The sequence below is a fragment of the Crocodylus porosus genome, unplaced genomic scaffold (genome assembly GCF_001723895.1).
Source record: "Crocodylus porosus isolate Cpor-Errol unplaced genomic scaffold, CroPor_comp1, whole genome shotgun sequence".
In the NCBI taxonomy this organism is placed as follows: domain Eukaryota; kingdom Metazoa; phylum Chordata; order Crocodylia; family Crocodylidae; genus Crocodylus; species Crocodylus porosus.
In genome coordinates this window covers 25,552,616-25,576,484 of record NW_017728886.1, presented here as the reverse complement: position 1 = coordinate 25,576,484, position 23,869 = coordinate 25,552,616, and the positions used below count along the sequence as shown (strand labels likewise).

At 40.1% G+C, this 23,869-nt stretch overlaps 1 protein-coding gene across 1 annotated transcript in view; it reads left to right on the top strand.

Annotated features, from left to right (window-relative positions):
* Positions 1-20,078, top strand: part of ZEB1 (zinc finger E-box binding homeobox 1) — a 57,768-nt gene extending 37,690 nt beyond the window's left edge. Inside the window, exons 5-8 of the mRNA XM_019531138.1 lie at positions 5,839-5,944; positions 6,418-8,228; positions 10,584-10,764; positions 17,612-20,078. Coding sequence (XP_019386683.1) covers positions 5,839-5,944; positions 6,418-8,228; positions 10,584-10,764; positions 17,612-18,147 — 2,634 coding nt within the window. The 3' untranslated portion in view covers positions 18,148-20,078. The remainder of the gene's footprint in view (positions 1-5,838; positions 5,945-6,417; positions 8,229-10,583; positions 10,765-17,611) is intronic.
* Positions 20,079-23,869: the final 3,791 nt, after the last annotated feature.

Genomic DNA, 23,869 nt, shown 5'->3' with positions numbered 1-23,869 from the left:
ACCACTTAAAATTCATCCTCCCTATCCTCCCCCACTGATGTGGCAGAAAAAGCAGTGGCGGGGGGGTAAGCAGTGAGGAAGAAAGTAATCTCAGCCTCCCCTGGTGCCCCCCAGACACTTGCCCTTCTCCCCGCCGCCAGATCCCTCCATGCTGGGTCCCTTGCTGCCCCATTCCTCTACACCAGGTCCCAGGCCTCTGTGCCAGGTCCCTTGCTGCCTCATGCCTTTATGCTGGGCTCTTACTGCTCTGTATGTGGTTCTATGCCTACATTCTGGGTCTCTCACTTCTCTGTGCCTCTATGCTGCCCTTACCTCTGCACCAGGTCCTTGACTGCCCCATGCCTCTGTGCTGCCCTGTGGCTCTGTTCTGGGTCCCTCACTGCCCTGTGCCTGTGCAGTGGATTCCTGCTGCTTCTTCTGACCTCAGATACTGCAATTTTACTTGATACTCTATTCTAAGACAAGGCTTTGTTTTTCCCATGTTGAATGGGAGAAAAAAACCTTGTGTTGGAATAGACTAAATACCATAGTTAAGATACTGTTTAACAACCATACCCACACTGGCTGCTCTGTAATACAAGCAGAGTCTGCTGTCCACTACCAAGTTCTGCTGGAAGAACTTTGCAAGCCTCAGCCTTCAAAGTTCCCTTATGGCAGGAGAATCCCTCCCATTTGCTCTCAGTAACTTCACTCTGGGCACAGCTACATGAGACGCTATGTTGCTGTAGCAACAAGCTACAGTGACGTAGCTTGTCACTACAGCAATGTAACATTGGCTGGCACAAACTGTGACACCAACGGTACAGCACAGCACAGCAGCAACAAGCTACTGTGCAGTAGGGTCAGAAACAACCCATGCACTGGTGGGACTGCACAGTAACAGTGGTTACTGCTCAATCATTTAGTACTTGCTAGTACAGTTAGGTGCACTTGTAGATGCTCCTTCTGTTGAGCAGAGTAAGGTTCTTACTGTCATCCGGAAGCAAACTGATTTCAGGATTAGTTGAATTTCAAGAGAAATCAACCGACAGGCATGTTGGCCAATTGCCTAATAGCCAAATATGATTTAGACTGTCATCTCACTTTTCTATTTGTTTGAAGTAACATAATAAAAAGAAGAGGAAATACTCAGCAGTTAAATAAAAAATTACAAAGAAGAATTTCCATGAAAGCAAATTTAAGTTTAACTCCTACAGCAAATCTATCAGATATTTTAATTTGTTGTTTTTTTAAGGTGCAGGACTACACTGAGATTTGATAAACAGAACAGAACTGTGTTGTTATCAAAACATCTGGAAGCAAAGCTAGACCAATTTAAACGTGATTATAAGATCTGCATCACAATCAGAACAATAGTTTAGCTAACTTTCAGATTGAAATGCTTCTTTGTGTGTGCACCTTCATAACAAAACAGACACTTACATGAAGGACAGATATTTTTGTTATGAAAATGTGCACCCACCTGTTGTGAATCTTAATTAGCTATGGATTCAAAAATGGATCTTTTAAAAGTAATATGCTCTTTTTTCCTTTAAAGGCATACTTTTCATGCTGATTATTTAGATAACTTTCTGCTCACTATATCAGTGTTCTTCAGGAAAATATTTGCAATACTTTTATAAACAGAAGGAATAAACAATGATGATGCTGTTATGTGTCATTGTGCTTTTATATACAAGCACCAAGTGAGACACAAAACCTTTTGAACCAATATATTCAAATTCATTCTGGCATTCCCTCAAGGACACTTAGTTTTGTTCTTTATGAATGTTTTGTAGATAACACATAACCATTCTTTTCTAAGTACACATTACCATGGGAAGAGCAGAATAAAGGATCAAGAAAAGTTCTTACATAACGTGCCTAGATTGGCTGCAAGAGAAACTTCTTATATGTAATTTTGATTTTCTACAGGTATTGTCTTGCAGTTTTAAACTTCCTAGTGTGAGAAATGTAGTACTCTTGAAGCTCTAAGGGTAATATTCTAATCCCTTCCTTCTCATCTCTGTGTTCAGCTTTGGTTGTCTCCATGCCAAAATGCCACTTATACACAGGTTGGAATTCTGTTTTTGCTTGAGTAGCCTCACACACATGGATGACTTTGCAACTACAGAGTGGCACAGGACTAGACATGCACAGTCGTAGCCCAGGCCCATGGTGCATGCCCCTTTTGGATGCACAGCTGCTTAGTGCCCATAAATGGAATCAGTCAAAACCCATGACTAACAGACCTAGACTCAGGAACAGAAAAGATTGGTGTTGGTACCTTTGCCTCTATAGGTCAGTGGCTAGGGCAGTTACCTAGGAAGCTGGACATTCTAGGACCATCTCTTCCACATCTGGTATGAACCTGAGCATCTCCAGCTTAGCACAGTTGTCCATCCAATATGCTACAGATCAGTGATTACTTAGCACAAGAGTGACCAACCTGTGGCACATATGCCATAAATCAGTGGTTCTCAACCTTTTTGTACCAGGACCCATTTGTAAACATGGATGGCCAGTATTAGCTCTGTAAATACTTACAGTAGAAAACAGCCCCATGGCCCTGCTGGTGCCTTTCACTCCCAACCCACAGCCCTCTACCTCCCCAGCCCTGCTGGTGCCCCCACTTCTGACCTGCTGCTCTCTTCCAACCGGTGTATGGGGCAGGGAGTGGGTGTGTGGGGTATGGGGTGGGGACACATGCCTCCCAGATTTGTGCACCCACAGTGGGCACGGGGCTATAGCCTGGCTGGAACAGCATGGGCAGGTGCCGCCACCATGACCCAGCAAACGGGACTTATCATCAGAGGGCAGAGCAGGATGACAAGGCTCATTGCTGCCACCAGAATCCCCACACCAGCAATGCCACCCACTAGCAGCATAAGGAGTAATGAAGGGGGGGGGGGCACACTGCCCTTACCTTCTCCAACTGCTCATGCACCAGGCCGTGGATCTACCCTGTTGCCATGGCTCAGCTACTGCTGTTGCTCCCCTCAGGCCATGGCTCTGGCCTGGGAGGAGAGGGAGTGATGAGTAGTGTCACCTGTGTCCCCCGACCCCCCTGACATAGTTTATGCCTCTGCCTCCCCCCTGCCCTATAGATTTACCTGCAGGAAGCTGCAGAAGCTACTCTCCACACTGCTTGGCTGCATTTGGTTGCAACACTTTTATATATTCTTGTGAACCATGGGTTGAGAAATGCTGCCATAAATGACATGGTTAGCCTCTGGGCTAGCTTCAAAAGGAGCACCAAAGAAGGGCCTAGATAATGGCTGGCCTGTGGCATGGGAAATGATGATCAGTTTAAAAGAATGGCTCTTTGTGGAATGGAATCTTCTGTAGAACATTATTCACTGGGCTGTGCTGAAGAATTTTTCATTATGAAGAACAATGGCAAAAAACACAATTAATCCCTAATAAAAGTCTTCAAACATAGTCTGTACAACAGAATTTAATTAGTTTAACTATAAGAGAAGTTTGGAGAATGTGTTAGATATTTTGAGTCTTCATCGTCTATACCTGCTACATTTTTGTAAAGAACCTGTTTCAAAAATGTATTTTAATTCATAAATTAATTCCTTTACTTATAATTTCTCTGAAAACTTCATTAAACATTCAAAGAATAACTTGACAAGGTAGTTAAATTTCTGCTTTTCATGTGTGGCTGCATTAAATACATCTTTGGAACTGCAAGCAGCACTTTCATAAGTAGAATTTGCTTTGCTGTTTGTTTGCCTTCTTTCTTAATAAATAACTGTGCTTGTTTCCTGAGAGATGGGACTCTTGTCAGAAGAATAAAAAATGCCTGCTGTAATACTCAATACTTGTACAATATTTTGAAGATACAAGGTACTATAAAAGTACTAGCTGATTAATCTTCACAAGACTCCAGCAGCTAAAGAAGCATTGCTTCCTGTCATACACAGAAGTGGAAACAAGCATGGGAGGTTAAGCAAAAGGCCTCAAATTAACTAATGATGAGTTGTAATTGGAATTTGGATGATTCTGACCTCCAGCCCCATTCTTAATCTACTAGACAGTGCTACTTTGGCATCACTTGGAGTTATTGCAAGACAGCTTGTGCCCAGGAGAATTATGTTTTATCTTGGAATATTTTTAAGATGAAACAAGAATCAAAGAATAAGGTTCATCAACTTAAACTGTTCTTTCTTTCATCTGTTAGCATTTGAGGGGAGGGAAACTGAGTAAAAATAGATTTGGGAGCTTCCCAATAAGGATAAGAAATTACCATAATTTCTTGCATACAACGTGCAACTTTCCCCCCAAATTAGCTCCCCAATATTGGAGTGCTTGTATTAAGTGGGGAAGCTGATTTTCTGCTCGGGAAAGAAGCACCTTGCTTTGATTCCTGCTGCACAGTGCCGCAGCTCTTGCATTACTGTTCGGGTACCTGAGAGGGTCAGTTGACTTCACAGCTCATTGTTCTTCACTTCAAAGGTATTAACGACCATCCCTCCCTTTCAGTGGTTTTAATGTTCCACTAATCCAGCTAAACTTCCTTACGGCAGATTTGTTGGCTACCAGCTGCTCTGGTCTCCATCTTCCTGTTTCATAGCCCTAGAGACTCCTTAGCTCCTTTCAGAAGCATAGATCCACCCATGGAAACCAGTCTTCAGCAGTAGTAAGGATCACAGTTTTTGATTGAGTAGGAAAGGGACAGTGAGTCAACTGAAGGTTAGGCACTGTCCCTGCTCTATGCAGCCGAAACTCTAGAAAAATATTTTTCTTCATTTTGCCTTTCAAAAATGAAATGCATTTTATATTCTAAGTCATATTATATGCAAGAAAACAGAGTATTTCCTATGAATACAAAAATGTACAACTGCATCCAAAGGCAGGAAAGCTTCCAGTATCTTTTATTCCTAGATTTCTGAACTAAAATTAATCTTGCTGTTGCTGTTACTGTGTTTTTAAATAATAAACTAATTCCATTTGTTTTAGCAGTAAAATATTTCTCTACTCTTTCCATTTGTTAACATATTGAAATCAAACAGTTCTGACTTCAAGAATGATATTTTTTGTCTGTTCGTAAATATATCAATTCATGGTTATAAACTATTTATATTAAAATAAATAAGGCTATATTTATTTTGGTTCATCTTTTATAGCCTTTGCTACTTTGAAAGAACTGTAACATAACAATAGTAACAATAAGGCTAAATCATTTAAATGTATTATGAGAACCTAGCAATTAGTACTCCCACAAGATAAGATCTGAAAAAGTTAAGTAGCTTCAACACAGATTGTTAATATGGTGGTTGAGGAATCCTTTTATGATATTATATATTTTAATACATTTTTTTTTGCATTTATTTTGAGACTAAATTGTGACTGAGAGTGCCTTTGTTTTTACTGAACCATCTTCTCTTGAGCAGTCCTCTAGTGCCATTGCATAAAGGAATCCAAGGCCAACAGTAAGAACTGGAAGCATGTAAATAGAAAAATCAAGGCAACTGATTAAATTTTTAACAGGCTTAAATGCTTTCATGTTTCCTTCTCCTGTATCCCATATCCTTTGGCTGATTTAACAAACAGAATAAGGAAATGCCTTGCTGAATTTCTTAGCTATATTCCACCTTTGTCAGGAATTAAGAGATGAATACTTTTACTGTACCAGATTTATATAGAAGATATGTGTTACAGTGTTCTAACCTGACCACTAATTTGTTTCTTTTTCATAAGTAAGATACACAACCTTCAATCACTTAAAATTATGATTGATTGTATTCACTCTTGCATTACATCTTTTCTGCTGAAGTTTGAAAAATCTAATATATTTAATATCCTGGCTGTTTTTGGAATGAATTGCAAGTTACAAATATTCTCTTTCAGAGACATGTGACGCAATCCAGTGGCAACCGCAAATTCAAGTGCACTGAATGTGGAAAAGCTTTCAAATACAAACACCATCTAAAGGAACACCTACGAATCCACAGTGGTAAATATTACAAGTGTTGCTATCCATATTGATCAAAGTCATGCACATGCTGTATATCTGAGATGCAAAATCAATTTTGTAACTATTAGTCTAACGTATAAACTTTGTAATGCATGCCACAAATGGGATAAGCAGATTTTCTGTGTAGAATGCAGCAGATCAGGGAGGGGACAGGCGGCACAGGGGCACGTGGGGCAGAGAGCAGAAAGCAGATGGGGCAGGGAGCACAGGACAAGAAGCAGAAAGAGCAGAAGATCAGGCAAGAGAAGGGGATCAAAGTGGCTTGCAGAGAGGGGTGGTGCTAATTGTGGCTTGCCTGCCAAAAAAGTTGTCCCTTACTAATTTAGTTCATTGTAAAGGGTTTATTATCAAAGTTATATCTAGAACTGTGTGGAGATGCATTGTTTTCTGGGTATTATGGCTTGATAGAGATGCTGTATAATCTAATTAATTATCTTTTTATTTTTCTTCAGGAGAGAAGCCATATGAGTGCCCAAACTGCAAGAAACGTTTTTCCCATTCTGGTTCATATAGTTCACACATAAGCAGTAAGAAGTGTATTGGTTTGATGCCTGTGAATGGTCGAGCACGGTCAGGGCTCAAGACATCTCAGTGCTCCTCCCCTTCCCTTTCTGCATCACCAGGCAGCCCAGCAAGACCACAGATACGGCAAAAGATTGAAAACAAGCCCTTACAAGAGCAACTTCCTGTTAACCAAATTAAAACGGAACCTGTGGATTATGAATTCAAGCCCATTGTGGTTGCTTCAGGAATTAATTGTTCAACCCCTTTGCAAAATGGGGTTTTTAGTGGTGGTAGCCCATTGCAGGCAACCAGTTCTCCTCAGGGTGTAGTGCAAGCTGTTGTTTTACCAACAGTGGGTCTGGTGTCTCCCATAAGCATCAACTTAAGTGACATTCAAAATGTACTTAAAGTGGCAGTGGATGGTAATGTAATAAGGCAAGTATTGGAAAATAATCATGCTAATCTTGCATCCAAAGAACAAGAAACAATCAACACTGCATCCATACCACAAGCTGGTCATTCACTCATTTCAGCTATCAGTCTTCCTTTGGTTGATCAAGATGGAACAACCAAAATCATCATCAATTACAGTTTGGAACAGCCTAGTCAACTTCAGGTTGTTCCACAGAACCTAAAAAAAGAAAACTCTGTCTCCACAAACAGCTGCAAAAATGAAAAATTACCAGAAGATCTCACAGTGAAGTCTGAGAAAGAAAAAAATTTTGAAGGGGAAACCAATGATAGCACTTGCCTTCTTTGTGATGACTGTCCAGGAGATCTTAATGCACTTCAAGAATTAAAGCACTATGATCCAAAAAATCCCACCCAGCTTCCTCAGCTCAGTGGGACAGAAGCTGAGAAGTCTGAATCCCCTGCTCCATCAGAAGCAGGGGAAGGCAATTTATCTCCTGGTCAGCCACCTTTAAAGAACCTTTTATCTCTCCTAAAAGCATATTATGCATTAAATGCCCAACCCAGTGCAGAAGAGCTTTCAAAAATTGCTGATTCAGTAAACCTACCACTGGATGTGGTAAAAAAATGGTTTGAAAAAATGCAAGCTGGACAAATTTCTGTACAGTCTTCTGGACCATCTTCTCCTGAACAAGGCAAATTAAGTAATCCTAATGATAATGATGATCAAGCAGGACATACAGATGTGAGTGAACCCTCCAACAGCACAAGTAACTCACAAAATTCACTCAAGATAATTAAATCTCAGACTTTATCAGTGGGATCGGCTCTGAATGGTTCGCGAAGTAGCACGCCATCCCCATCACCACTAAACCTCTCATCATCCAGAAGTTCACAGGGTTATACGTACACAGCAGAAGGTGTACAAGAAGAGCCACAAATAGAACCTCTTGACCTTTCACTACCAAAGCAACATGGAGAACTATTGGAAAGATCTACCATAACTAGTGTTTACCAGAACAGTGTTTATTCTGTCCAAGAAGAACCTTTGAACTTGACTTGTGCAAAAAAAGAACCACAAAAGGACAGCAGTATTACAGACTCTGATCCTGTTGTAAATGTAATCCCACCAAGTGCCAACCCCATAAATATTGCTATACCTACAGTCACTGCCCAATTACCTACAATTGTTGCCATTGCTGACCAGAACAGTGTTCCATGCTTAAGAGCTCTAGCTGCCAATAAGCAAACCATTTTGATTCCACAGGTGGCTTATACATATTCAGCTACAGTTACCCCTGCAGTCCAAGAAACACCACCAAAACAGACTCAAGCCAATGGAAATCAGGTGTGTTAGGCTGGATCTATTCCTGAATGTATTATAAATAAAGTGTGGTCTATTAAGTTAATCAATCTTGCTAAACCAATTAACAAAAAAGAAAAAAGTCAAGATTGTTTGAAATAGTGTTTACATTGTTACTAATGTATATTTTGGCTGAATTCTAAAAATTAGGTGGTGAAAGTTACTGTAAAACCTTTCTGTGAAGCTAGTAACTGGTCAGGCTGGGTCAGGGCTGATAACACATACACACGTGTTGTGCATATGTGTATATTTATTTATCTCAGTTCCTCACGATATTCAGACAGTCACAAAGTGGCTTCTTCTCTGTTAGTATAATTTGGAAAGATTTTACTGTACTATAATGTAGTCTAAATTTTGGACCTATGCACTTGATGCAAAGGAAGAACACATATAAATAAGTAGTTATATCTGATTTTTGGGATCAATTTTCAAATCCAAAATAATACATGTATAATCTGTCTACAAGTTTCAGTACCTCTGATCAGAAAACGATGTGTGTATCGTGCGTGTGTGTGTGTGTGTGTGTGTGTGTGTGTGTGTAGTTAGCCCTGTCTCCATACCTTCCTCCTCCCTGCACTCAGACATACCATATATGTTGCCAGTTCTCTCCTCTTTCCTGCACCTCATCTCCCCACAGTCTTATCTTGATACAGAGGGAAACAACTGAACTCTAAACCATAATGTTCCATAATAGGATATTAAACAAAATTAAAACTAAGCATCCATTGATGTGCTCCTTTGGCACACTGTATGTGTTCTGTGCTCTGTTGTCTGTCATAAATACATGTAATCAAACTCAGTCCCACTGGTAATCATCTACACATATATGAAGCAGGACTTCAACACAGAAAAATAAGAATTAAAAGTAGAATAGAGCATTGAAAAATGGAAGTAGAAAATTTATATATGCGGAGGATAAGCATTTTTCTTGGCTGAATTCTAGTAAGTGCGTGATTTAAGTTATTGTAAATGTTTCTGTGTGTCTAGACGGGTCAGCTTGATTTAAACTGTGGGTGTGCATGGAGGGTGTTATATATTTAATGAATACTGAAATGACTAATATAAATATTATTTGGATTTGAAAACAGACTCCAAAGTAAAAATTACAACTATTAAGAATCTGTATTTTGCGATTTTGCTGATACGATTTTTGCTGCTTAAAGGTCAGTTAACCAAATGAAATTCCAGGGATTTTCACAGAGCCAGAAATATGGTATGGTAAAGCTAGACATAAAATTTTCTGGCCAATTATTCTAGGTTATTTTTGTCACAGACAAGGCCAGATCCAGGATTTCTTAAAGGGGGTGTATGCAGCGTGTGGCCCCATAAACCATGAGAAGATGAGGGCAAAGCATGGCTGGAGCCACAGGGTTGGTAGGGTTCACAAGGGAGTTAGAAAGTTATCAGACACATGAAGGCAGGGGACCTTCCCCCTACCAACCCTGCTTTCATGGGGAACGGAGGGAAGGCAGAGCCACTCCTCCCCCATTTCAACTGGGGCTGTGGGGAGTGGCTGCATAGGGCTCCAGACTCATCCAGGGACAGCAGCATTGGTGTGCAGTTTCCTCCTTACCCAACTCCCCTCCCACTTTGGTATTCCCTGCTGGCCAGGAGCAAGTGCTGGAAGGAAGAATTTTAGCACTGCCACAGCTGTCCCCAGCTGAGCCTGGCTCCCCACACAGCCTCTCTCTACAGTGTGGGGCAGGAGTATGTCAGAAGCATACGCTGGGGCTCCCCCTGCACCTGGAGCAGCACAGGATAATGGCAGAAGGGAGTGTCCACACCACCATACCCCCCACTGGATCCATCCTGGTCACAGAATTATGGGGAGGAAAGAAGCCAATTTAGCAAATTTGAACATTCATGCTATCATTATGTGGGAAAACTTCAACCATCAAAACTTTCTTACTTTCCATAAAAAAGTGAAATACCTCAGTGCAGATGGTGTACATTAATTTAAAAATATAGGTTTACAGAGGGTAGTACTCTTTCACTTTTCCAGTATACTTGTATATACCTTTTCAGTCTTAATCTTCTTTCCCTCGCTCAGCCAGCTCTTGCTCAGTGGGCTTTCAGACTTGCTGTGTCAGTGTCGCTCTAAAACTTGGCCAGCAGCCAATCTTGAAATGCCTGTTATTTTGTTAACTGCTGGTTTTGAGGCCTTCTAATAGTAAGACAGCAAGAATGGTAGTTTCACAAAGGCGTATTTTCTATTCTATGCATATATTAGAATTCAACATTTTTTCTAGTTAAATTAATGAAATTAAGTGAAATTACAAATAGAACTCAGGTTGTGTTCATGGACTTTTTTTAGATTTAACTTTGTCTGTAAATTTTTAGGATGAAAAGCAAGACACTAGCTCAGAAGGAGTATCAAATGTGGAAGATCAAAATGATTCAGATTCAACCCCACCCAAGAAGAAAATGAGAAAGACAGAAAATGGGATGTATGCTTGTGATTTATGTGACAAAATATTCCAGAAGAGCAGTTCATTACTGAGACATAAGTATGAACACACAGGTGTGTAGTAGGAAATGTAGTTTTAAAAGAATTACTTTATTAGAAGTGTTATTTGTGTCTACAGATCGTTTCAGTTGGAATCCAAGAACATATAGTATATCCATATTGGAACTGGAGGGGACGAGAGTGGTAGAGGAGAGAATAAGATTTCTCATGAGGTCTCAGTGGATACCTTTTGCAATAAATCTGCATTCTTCATATTTGCTGGATTGTCATAGCAACCATATATTGTCACTTGATACAATTGTCACCCCAGCCTCGACTTGTAAGATGTTGGTATTCTAGGGGTGAACAGCAGGGGAGCTGTGAGGGACCCGATCCTTGTTGTGGCAGTATAGCCCTGGCCCCTTCCCCACCATCAGTCTGGGGTCATACATGCACCTGCTTCCAGTAATGAACTGGGCCAGGCCTCCACACACCCCAATGCAGCAACTTACAGTCTCCCCATCACCTGCTAAGAGCGGCCTGAGCCTCCATGGCAGGAAGCAGGGGTCTGCTGAGAGCCTGAGTTTGCTGTGTGGTAGGCAGCTGGGAGGCTGCAAACCATTGCACCAAGGTCTGCAGAGCCCCAGCCTGGCTCATCACTGGCAGCAGATGCATGTGTATTTCCAGGCAGATGGTGGGGCAGGTCCAAGGGTCCCACTCCTTGTTGTGGCAGTGCAGCCCCAGCCCCTTCCCCATTGTCTGCCCAGAGGCATGAGTGCCGAGCAAAATGCCTTTGCATGCCACATACTGGCACGTGTGCTGGGGGTTGCCAACCCTTGATATATTTATTTATGTATTAGATCTATATGTCACCCTTCCCAAAAAGATTCAGGTCATCTTAGAATAAAGGCCAAAATTATAGAAATAGAATAAAAAATTAAAGTAAGCAAGTATAATGAAATAAAATCCCCTCCAATCTCTACAAATACAAAAGCAATGCACCCCATCCCAACCCACCCCCTCCCAATGGTCACAGTCAACAATAAAGGTTTCCCATTCTGTTGCCTTCCTTATAATATATAATTCAAAGAGCATTATGTATGTGTAGAAGGTAGGGCAGGGTGGCACCTTATTGGTTCAGAGACTCATGAACTTTTGCAGACAACTACCTACTTCATCAGATGCTATATACGTGTGTGTTACTTTACCAAAATAGCAGTGTCCTTGCCCTAAGGATTTTAAAATTTAGGGGTGAGGGGGTTAATTTGAAACACCCACAGCGTCTCATATATTCAGCATCCTACCTTTCAAAATGGTGGTGGCACTTTAACTAAATCTTATTTGACAAGCTTTAGATCAGGGTGGGCAAAATGTGACCTGGGGGCTGGATGTGGCCCACCAGGCCATTTTATCTGGCCCGTGGGGCCCCTAAAAAAGTTAGAAAATTAATATTAATCTGCCCTGGGCTGCCTATCTTGTGGCCCTCGATGGCTTGCCAAAACTCAGTAAGTGTCCCTCTACCCAAAATAACTGCCCGCTCCTGCTTTAGATAATGCACCCCTGCTGCCATTTTGAAACATAGAGATGCTGAATACACAAGAAGCTGCAGCATGCTGGACTGTCTGATTAATCAACTCTGCTCCCACAGAAAGCATTGGAGTAGGTGTAAAAGTGCCCTAAGAGCCTAATCTAAAATCTTTTGAAGTCAGTTGCAGCCTTAAATGTCCTTTGAGTTTAGCCTGACAAGAATAAATAGCCTTTTAGCCTTAAGATTTTTATTTTTTTCCATCCTTCTTCCTTTCAGCTCTGGTCCTGGATCTTCTGGCCATTTCTTATATTCATTACTTCCTTGTTTATTAAAGATCTGTTTTAATGTGTTTCCTTCTACATGGTGTACTTTCAACTGGTTCTATGTTTTGCTTCGCTGACATTCCCATTCAGTTCAGTTTGTCAGAGAGTGTTTCTTAACGTGTATTTTTCTCAGATTGGCTTTTCTGACAGTGTTGTTGCTTTAGTTTCTCCTATTTTAAAACACTAGTTCTTGGTATTTTACTTTTTAATTGAATGTAGCATTTGGGGAAGATGCCTGTTTGCCTGTATTAGTACAGTCATTGCTTTATGTACTGCAGCCCGAAGCTTCTTTCTCACTCTGTCCCCATCTTTCATATCTGGGCTTCAGTTGAACAAACTTATTTTACCTATCTTCTATCCCATTGAATTGTGAATTTTTAATTACTGCCTACTGGGTGTGTCTACACATGCCCCTGACTGTGCATTTGGTACTGCACAGTCATTTAGATGCTTTAGCAAGGGAAGAGTTGGATCTGGTGGGTGCTGTCTCCAAGCTGGGGCAGCATCTGGCCTGCGAGCAGCCCACCTGCATGGCCCTGGGGGAAGCCACTGCTGTGGAGGGAAGGACCAGGGCCCCCCAGAGCTCACAGGCTGCTCAGCCCACTAGTAGCTTGTATGGGCAAGCTCTGCCAGAAAGTAAAAAAGAAACAGAAAGGAGCCCGATCCTTTTTTTTTGTGAAGCCTGCCTGTGGCCAGGGGGCAAGCCATCGCCGGGCTCTGAACTGGTCCTTCTTTCCACAGTGGTGATGCCCCCCAGGGCTACCTGGGTGGGCTGCTGGCTGGCCGGATGCTGCCCCAGTTCGGAGGCAGCACACGTGATTCCAAGTCTTCTCTGAGCCCAGCCAGGCAGCAGCACCTCATGCACTGTCCCTGCCGCCTTCTTGCTGCCTAGGACCACCCAGAAACAGGCTGGCTTGCCCCTGGGGCAGCACAGGAAAGCAGCAGGAGGGCAGCTAGATGTGCTGATGGCCGGAGAAGGTGGTAGGGGTGGTGCACAGTGAGCTGGAAACCCAGGAGCACTTGGGGAAGCACTGGATCAGGCACCTCCAAGATGGGGCAACCCCTGGCCCACTAGCAGCCCACCCAGGCAGCTCCAGGGGGCACCATCACTGTGGAAGGAAAGGCTGAGCTCCCTGCAGCTCAAGGACTGGTTGGCGCACTGGCAACTCACCCCTCACCTCCCCCCCAGTGCCACTGGATAGGCGGGCAGGCGCTCCACAAAAATAAAAAGGATCGGGCCCCTCACTGCTTCTGCCTTCAGCTTCAGCTCACGTCACCCACAGCCAGGGGGCAATCTGTCAGATTAAAGGCTGCAACATTACAAGTATCTGCGTTGCAAATAAAACTACTTGGGATTGTGGTTTAGTTTGCAATATAACAAACTCATCTAAATTGCAAAAAAAAACAACATACATGTAAAGTGTGATGTGGTTTAACTGCAAAAAGAGGCAATTTTGATCACGTGTACAAGCAGCCCTGGAAAAGAGAAAGGGATAATCACTTACACAGCCAACATGGATTTAGCAAGAATAACTCATACCAAACTAACTTGATGTCCTTATTGACAGAGTAACTAGTTTAGTGGATGAAGAGAATATGATGGATATAACATACTTGTACTTTTGTAAGGTAAACTTGATAAACGTAGGCTCGATTGAATTACAATTAAGTGAACATGGTAATGGTTGAATAACTCACAAACAAAGGATAATTATAAATAAATCAATGTCAGAATGGCAGGAGGTTTCAAGTAGGGTTCCATAGGGGAAAATTCTGGGTCCAGTGTTATTTAACAGTTTCGTTAGTGACTTGGATACTGGACTCGAGAACTTCCTGATCAGGTTTGCAGATGATGCAAAACTGAGCAGTGTTGCAAACACTTAAAAGTATTAGGATTCAAAAGGAACTTGATAGATGGCAGAACTGGGCCATAGGGTTGAAAATCAAAAGAAAAGAATGCAAGGTTCTAAACCTAGGAAAGAAGAAAGCACAAACTCAGATTTGGGGATAACTGGCTTGGCAGTAACACTGCAGTGATTCAGCAGCAAAAAAAGTGAATTCAGTTTTGGACCACAGACATGGGAGGTGATTGTACCCCTCTGCTCAGCACAGGTTAAAGTACTGTGTGCAGTTTTTGGCTGTACATTTTAAGAAGGATGTAGAGAAACTGGAAAGGATCCAGAGGCAAAAAACACAGAAGATAAAGGGATAGACATTCAAGCTGTATGAGGAAAGGCTGAGAGAATTAGGTATGTTTAGTTTGGAGAAAAGGAGATTAAGGGAGATGGGGGAATGGGACACACATGATAATTGTTTGCAAATAGTTGAAAGACTGCCATAAAACAGAGAGAGAACAACTGTCTTCCCTTGCCACAGAGGGCAGTACGTGTATCAATAAGTTTAAACTTCCCCAGAACACATTTTGATTAAATCCTAAGGGAAAACTTTCTAACTATAAGAACCATGGGACAGTGGAACAAGCTGCCCAGGGAAGCTGTAGAGTCTGCTGCATCAGAGGTTTTCAAGAAGGACTTGATAAATATATGTCTGGGATGATTTATGAATAGTGACTCCTGCCCATCCTTCCAACTCTGCCACTCACTTGTACCAACCTGTTTTTAATGTGAAGATGTTTTTTCTCTTCCTAATACATAGAGAATTATAAATACAAATTAATAAAAATATTTAAATGAATTAAGCGTGGAGAAGATGGGTTTACATAATAAGTTAAGAAATCTATTTGCATTATTTGTACTGATTTTGCAAACTGAAAATAGACTCCCACTTCATTAATCCCAAAAGATTCTGGCATGTTCATTTGCTGAAAACTGCATCTAAGGCTGTGTCCTCATGAGCATGGACGTTTGGTTCCCCAGGGCCACTGCTAGTTGTCCCCAGTGAACACCCATGCCACACACCTTCTGGCACACAGCACATTACCCTAGGTGGGGTAGGGGAGGCTGTGGCCAGTACTGGGCAGGTCCCAGCAGCCTTACCTAGGGTACTAGGGGCCTCCTGGGGCTGCAGGAGTGGCAATCCTGCTGCTCAGAGCCTGGCTGGCAGCCAGAGTCTGACTTCGGCTGTCCAGGCTCCAGTTTTGAGCCCCCGTGTGTGCCACTCTGTGCTATTTTTTGCTTTTTTTTTTTTGCACAAGTTTTTTTTGACCCCCAGATATCCAGGGGTCAAAAAAATTACCTTGTGCTGCTCTCTTGCATATACTGCATGGCCGTGCATGGCTCCATATACTGCCAGGCCACATTCATCTGGATGTGGTCTAAGAGTCCATCTATATCATTCCTGCATTCTATGAAACATTATAAAAAGCTTTCAAGATAGTCATCTTTTTTCTCTCTCATTATTCAGCTGTATAAAGGAGTAAAGTCAGCTTGGCTGCGCTTCAGTGGTTTGTAGAATTGAGGTCCCAATGTGCAGTGGGGAAGAGATGGGTCTGATCCTGCCCTTTTTTAAAATAGCAATATGACAGCAACCATTGCAGTTTTCTAATTTTTTTAACACTGGCCTGAAAGGTGTGAGATATGGGTTTTAACCCCTTCATGCGTGGACAGGAAAGGGTTTCAAGCTGTGAATCCCAGTCTCATAAAGACATTCTCACAAGTCTGCTGGTCAGCACCTAATATAACGCGACCTTCTCTTCAGTGTTCTTGTTGACTGACCAAGGTGTCTTGCCACTCAGCATGCTGCCTTTTATCAGTCCCACCCTGTGTGCCTCTCTCCTTATGCACCATATAGGAAATGTGGGTACTTAATTTGGATTTATGAATTCCTCTCTTGGAGCTGGACACCTAAATGTTAGCATGACATTTAGTCCCATTATGAAGCTGGACTGGGCTGGGCTGCATTGGATAGGCTCCTTTAAAATACTAGTATTAATTTTGATATGTTAAATCTTACTTGCAGCTTGTTAACCAGCAGAAGACACTTAGGTTGGTATTTTCAAAGAAGCCTAAGGGACTTACGTGCCCTGTTCCCATTAATTTTCTGTGAGACTTGGGCATCTAACCCGTTTAGTCTCCTTTGAACCAGATATTCATGCTAAAGCTTTGAAAGGAGACTGAACAGGTAGGTATCCCAAACCTTTTGCTATTCAATGAAAATTGAATACGTGTGTGCTGGACGTAGGAAAGGAAGATATTGTGACAAAAAGCTGCCAGTTGTTATAAATCTGAGTATGAAACCCCTGTTGGTTTCAGTGATATTTTTAAACAACCATGGGTGGATTTGGGGAGGAGCAGGGGTGCAGTGGTGCAGTTGTACCCCCTTTGAATTCTGCCCCATCCAAACTTTAAAACCATCTGCCCCAGAGGGACACTGGCATTTCTGTTCATCTATGCTGATGGAGTCAATTGACTTCATGGCTCATTATCATGTATCTGATTCATGCTAATCTCTCTCCATTTCACAGGTGTTAACAACCTCTCTCCTTTGTAATGGTCTTGACTTCCACTATTCAGACTACCCTTTCTTCTTGTTTTGCTGTCTGTTAGCCATTCCTTGTAATATCTCTCTCCCATTTCACAGTCCTGCAGATTGTATTTATCTCTATCTAAAATTTTTAACTCTGTTGTAGTAATATTAACTCAGGTGTAGAAATGATTGGCTGAAGTATTAGAAGCTCTGGCAAGATGCTCAAGAAGACTACATTTTGTTTTATAACTCTGAATAACAGATGTACATCTACCTGTAATGACTACAAAGTAATTACACTCTCTTTTGACTATTTTGAAGATGTTTTACTGAGTTTGTTGTGTTTTTTAAGACTGCATATAATTTAGCAACTTTGTGCTCATTTCAGTAGTTATACTGATTTTTGTTTTGACCTTAAACTGAATAATGTAGCACTAGACCTTTAGCATTTACTAAAGCTCCTAGTTTCTCTGTAACTGGAGAAAAGTATGTGTTGTGTTATATATGATGAATTATATACTACCTGATCCGCACCACCCCCTTTTCAAAATCCTAGCTCCGCCCATGCCAAAAACCACAAATGGTAGAGGAATTAATACTAAATCATTAGGATCTGAAGTTTCAAATCTTTGCTTTTTATTTCTAGGTAAAAGACCTCATGAGTGTGGAATTTGTAAAAAAGCATTTAAACACAAACACCATTTGATTGAACACATGCGACTGCATTCTGGAGAAAAGCCCTATCAATGTGACAAATGTGGAAAGCGTTTTTCACACTCGGGGTCTTATTCTCAACACATGAATCATCGTTATTCGTACTGCAAAAGAGAAGCAGAAGAGCGAGATAGCACGGAACAAGAAGAGGCAGGACAAGAGGTCCTAAATAGTGAGCATGTTAGTGCCAGGGCATCACCATCACAGATCGACTCAGATGAAAGAGAGAGTTTAACAAGGGAAGAGGAGGAAGACAGTGAAAAAGAGGAAGAAGAGGAAGAGTACAAAGAGATGGAAGAACTTCAGGAAGAAAAAGAATGTAGGAAACTACAAATAGAGAAGGAAGATGATGAGGAAGGGAAAACTGAGGGTAATAAGAAGGATGAAGAAGCTGCAAATGAAGTTAGCAATGTAGAAGAAGAAGTTATACAGAATGGTGAGCAGGTGTCAGAAGAAAACAAAGCTTAACTGATAGTTTTTTCTATAAGGAAAAAATAATTGGTAATGAAGTTTGTTCTATATTATACATGCTTTTCCTGGAAACACAGTAGGCTGCATACTGTGATTTCTGTTCACTACTGTGTAAAAAACAAAAATATAAAAAGGAAAAAAAACAAGAAAAAAAAAAAAAAAAGAAATCCAGGTGTGCCTGAACCTCAAACTTAGTAATTTTTCACACAGTTTTCAAAGTTAGGAACAAGTTTGTAACATGAAGCAGATTAGAAAAATACAGTGACTCTGGAAGCAAAGATTTAACAGGTTGTAGGAAACCTGATTTACTAGACAAGCATCTGGCATCATTTGTTTTATCAGTATTAATTTCATTCTTATGTTGATTAATTTGTAAGCTGTACAATTGGGAGAGATTTATATGATTTTTTTTATGGGTAAAACATTTCCTAAATCCGCTTCAGTATTTTATTATGTTCTTAAAATGTGAGAACTTCTGCACTACAGAATTCCCTTTCGCAGAAATATATAATGCAGTTGCAAACAGTGCTTGACTACCTTTGTAAATTCAACCTAGAAGGTAGCAGTTTACGACATTAGATGTTGTAGTAGAACATATTATCATTTAAAGTGTATTGTTAGCCTTAAGAAAGCAGCTGATAGAAGAAATGAAGTTTCTTACTCAAGTGGTTAAAATGTAGTTGAAAAGATTGTTGTTGAGTTCTGATTGCAGGGACTAACAGTGTTAATACTGGTAAGGACAGCCAAGTCGTCAAAATCAGTGTTTGTATTGTGTTTTGAGTATGTAGTAACAATATGAAGGATCTGATATGAAGCTTTGTATCTCCTTTGGCCTTATGCAAGACCTGTGTGCTGTAAGTGCCATTTATCAGTATTTTAAAGGCTCTGCCCAGCCTTTACCCAATGTGTGGCCTACAATAACTAGCATTTGTTGAATTGTATCAAACTTCTAAACTAAATCATGGGGGAAAAACACTCAGCCATCAAAGAAGTAAGAACACTGGTACATTTCATTATTTAATTCTTCAATATTATTTTTGTTTAATACCTAACTTGCAGAATTTCTCTATCATAAGTACAAGGGAAAATTTCTAATCTGCTTTACTGCTTTCCTGGTTTACTTTAATTTCAGACACATACATGACACATTATCTGGCTCATAAGTATTTCCAAATGTTAGTTATTATGGACCCCATTTATTAACAATGTTAGCTGATTTTTACCTATCAGTATTATTTTATTTCTTTTAGTTTATAGATCTGTGCAACATTTTGTACTGTATGTCTTCAAACCTGGCAGTATTAATACCCTTCTTACTGACATATGTACCTTTTTAGTTTTAGAAAACTTTTATATTTATGTGTCTTATTTTTATATTTCTTTATTTATTACACAGTGTAGTGTATAATACTGTAGTTTGTATTAATACAATAATATATTTTAGTATGAAAATTTGGAAAGTTGATAAGATTTAAAGTAGAGATGCAATTGGTTCTCTTGCATTGAGATTTGATTTAACAGTGTTATGTTAACATTTATACTTGCCTTGGACTGTAGAACAGAAGAATTAAAATGGGAATGTATTAATTTTACAATTGCAATCAATTCATTTTACCTTTACCCAGTTTTTAATATAAAGCTCTTAAATTTTGAAATTCACTGTGTGACTAATAGCATGATGCTCTGCAGTTTTATTAAGAGATTAGTCTAACCATAAAACTCTCATTTCCTTAGTAAGCCAAATTAGAATAATCTTATAAACAGTGTTGGGAACAATGTTTAACATTTTTGTGCCAATTTGTTCCTGTATTCATGTATGTATGTTACAAATCTGAATCTTCATTTTTAAGTTCCTTGTTACATCATGGTCATTTTCTAGTTTTTTACCAGACTCCCCATCTCACAATAAAATGCGTCAACAAGCCTGACTTACTGTCGTTATTCTAGTAATATAAGAAGATTATGTTTTGAATTATTCCTATGAAGTATCATTTAGTATTCACCCTTTGCTTGAATGCAGATAGTCAACTTGTACTGTGTTCAGGGACAAATGAAATATGAACAAGGACTGACTGTATACAGGTAAAGGGATTGCTATTTTGAAGATTTATTGAGTTTTTTAAGAGTCAATATAACATCTAGCATTTCAGAGGCAAACAATGTTTTCATGGATTTTTGTTGTACTTACATCTGCATACTGTATTTTAAAGTAGTATATTTCATTATAATTTATTTTAAAGCCAGTACTTATGTAAGTATTTTCTTGATTTAGCAATACGTTGAATAGTATGCAGCTGTTGAATTTTCCAAAGATACTGAATTGATATCTTTGCTACAGATAATTGCAGCAATGTAAAATTAAGGCTTTAAAAATGTATTATAGATGCTATTGCATAAAAAAAATAAAATTTATCTTTACACTGCATAGACTTTATTTAAAAGAAAGTATATACTGTTAAATCTATGGTCTTTAAACAATGTTATGTTGTTTTAATAACCCCTAAAAAGTTGGGGGGTTTTACATGTGAGTCATATATGTTGGATTTTTCATTTGAGCATCTGAGTTCTGACACATTCTGAATCCTATTATATCATATCTGCTCCCCATTAAGCCATATAAAGGATTGGTCAGATAGGATAGGTTTCCCCTCTGGGTTCATTAATAGTTTGGCTGTATTTTACTTTATGATATATCAAATACTGCAGTGCTTAAATGGAATGAACTCCTAGCTGAATGGTATACTCATTGTACATAAAAACATGCCAGCTGGTTTGAGAGAAACTTGAAATTTGTCTTACGATGAGAGAAAGCTAAATTGGCCTTTAATTATTTACTGGGAGTTCGTAGGAAGTCTGAGGCCAGAGGTAACTGAGTCCTTCTCTAGGTCTGATTGCTTTTGCCTTTTTTAAAACCCGTGCTTCTGCCTTATTTCTGGGATATAATTTATGTATAATCCATAAAGAAATCCAGAAACTCTGATATATTATCTTGATTGCCATTAGAGGAATGCAGTCAGCCACAACAAAGTTGAACTGGGGAGACCTAAGTTCTCTTCATAGCTCTTCTCATAAAGGACATGTCTGCACTAAAGCTGTGCTAAGGCTGTGGCTGTTTCCAAGCAGGGTAAATTGGCTCAGGCAGACTTCTCTGTCGTAGAGGCTGAACTTTTCCACCCTCTACCCCCCAAACTGATTCATTTATGGATGGCTAGCTGTGGTCTGTCTATACACTGCACTGCAGTCTACAGTATAGACATACCATAAGTTGCTATGTGCGTTTTGATGAGCCAGTTAATCCCTCTGGACCTTTTCTTTCAGATTCTTAAAACGGGGATCATACTTACTGCTGTCTACTTCATATGCATGTAGTGAGCTTAATTTTAGGACTATGTATGTAAAATATGTTTAGATCCTGAGCTGGAAGACATGCTAAGTATAATAAAGTATTGTTTATGAATCCCTTTCTTGGAAGAACTTCCTATACAATGCGTGCGTCAACAAGTGCATTTATGCCAGGTTTAAGTGACTGCGCAGTATGCGGGAATAGGCAGGTGTCTACACATGTAAGTGTTAAAGTGCATTAATGTTGTGTATGGACTGACTTGGGACTAAGTTAGTCCCAAGTAGGTCCATACCACAGTGTCACTGCACAGTAGGTTTTTTACATGTGCATTACTGCACAGTATCTAATCAGGCATAAATCTGATACCTGCATGATGCAGGTATCAAATTTACACTCAAGCCGGCTTAAGTCACCATATTTACTGCACGGTATAGGCATACATATGTAGACGCATGCCTGTACTGTGCAGTAATTTTGGTTACTACGCAGTAAATGCACATGTGTAGACATGCCCAGTGAGGACTGAAAAAGATCATATTTTAAAGGGGAAAAAGATTGTATATTTAGAATCAAGTGAAAGCTGCTGGAGTAATTAACATGAAACCTATCAGCGGAAGCTCCTTGGTAGTGATGAAGGTTCAGTCTTACAGACCCTTATGTGAGTAAATCATATATAGTATCTGTTGTCTACTCACATGAGTAAGAATTTGCAAGATTTGCTGTCATGTTAACTCAGGGTATAAAGGTGGTAAATGCACAGTGTAATACATGCAAACAGTTCCAAAGTCTGCCTGTCACTTGACCTGCCATCCTTAGACTTGGCTCAGAATCTGTGGCAAAGAATTACTTTTGACTTTACAGAAAAGGACAAGCAGAGATATTTTGAAAATGCCATTGTAAAGCAATGTTATCTTCTCCCAAGACCACAAATGGTAAAGCAATTACAGGAAAAATAAGTCTGATGCATAGAAAAATGTGAAAGTTTAAAGATAAGAATTGAATATGTATTCTCTCCTAAAGAGGTTTTAGTCGGTGATTGCTAGGGAAGGGGAAAGGGAAATAAAGGTTTAATGATGCTTTCTTTTGTGATTTGTTTTGTGATTGAAATGGCATAACCAGGTGTGTCTGTACATATCATCTACAAGCCTTTTTCAGGACCCATGCTCTCGTCTCCAAGCATGAGATGTCCCAGCCGAATCAACAAAGGTAAGTCTCTTCTGGAGGCAGTATGGCACAGTACATTGCACTGTGACTTGGGAGACCTCCTTTCTGTTTTGGACTCTGCCAGTGACCCGTTTTGCAATCTTGGGAAAGAATTTATTGCTTCCTTGTCTCCATTTGCATAATTGGGCAATGGTTTTTATATAAATTATTTCTACAAAGTATATGGAGAAGTGCAGGATAGAAGTGTTACAGAAGAGCTAGGTGTTATTTATTGCAACATAGGAAAAGAATGACCCTTCAGAGCATGCCGTTTCAGAGAAAATACAAATGGAAAACATTGAAGGAGCAGGCAGGACTCTTGGATAGAAGTAACTGCTTGACTGCTTCATTTTCTTCCTCCAATAGTATCTGTATAGCACCATAGCATAAGAGCTGGTGGCTGTTTCCTAAATAAAGTAAATGTTATATTATTATTGGAACAAATTGCTCCAATCCTGGAGATAAACTAATTCGGAAGCACTGCCTGGAAGAGAGTGCAAAACATCCAGAATATGAAACTGCAGTTAGTAACTTACTAAAGCTGTATGAACATGGATGGCAAGGTGTATTTTTTCTATCAAGTTAGCTCAAGTGAGAACATAGACAATTTCATAGTGTAACGCCTTTTAAATTTTTTGAATTGGCTGTCATAACTAACAGGTTTTTAGATCTAATCAGGTGATTCTTATAATTTACCACCTACAGATTGCTTGAAGTGGCCAGGACCACACTTTGACCAGCTCAAATGATCTCAGTTGTGGGTGCAGAGATTGGCGAATGGGTTCAGTTGAAGCTAGCTGACAGATGAGTTAGCACAAGCTTTTTCCTGGGTAGATGTGCACTAAACATCAAATCCTGGGCCTAGTACACAGCTGTATGCTGAAGCTCTCTGGGACCTCAGCTGGCAGCCCTGCTTTATGCAGCTACTGTATGCCAGTATGCCAGTGTGCTTCCTCTGGCAGTGATGTAAATTCCAGTACTGCCAACAGTGACTTCAAAAATCAAGAGCTGGGTTTCAAAAATAGATTGACGTTCAAATCATGATTGTCTTAAAGTTGTGGTTCTCATTTACTTTTGTTTCTGAGCTTTTAAGGTGCCTTCTCTTCTGTTTCAACTTTATTTGCTACTATGAAACCTAGAAACTAGCTTTCATTGTAAAAAGCACAGAGAATA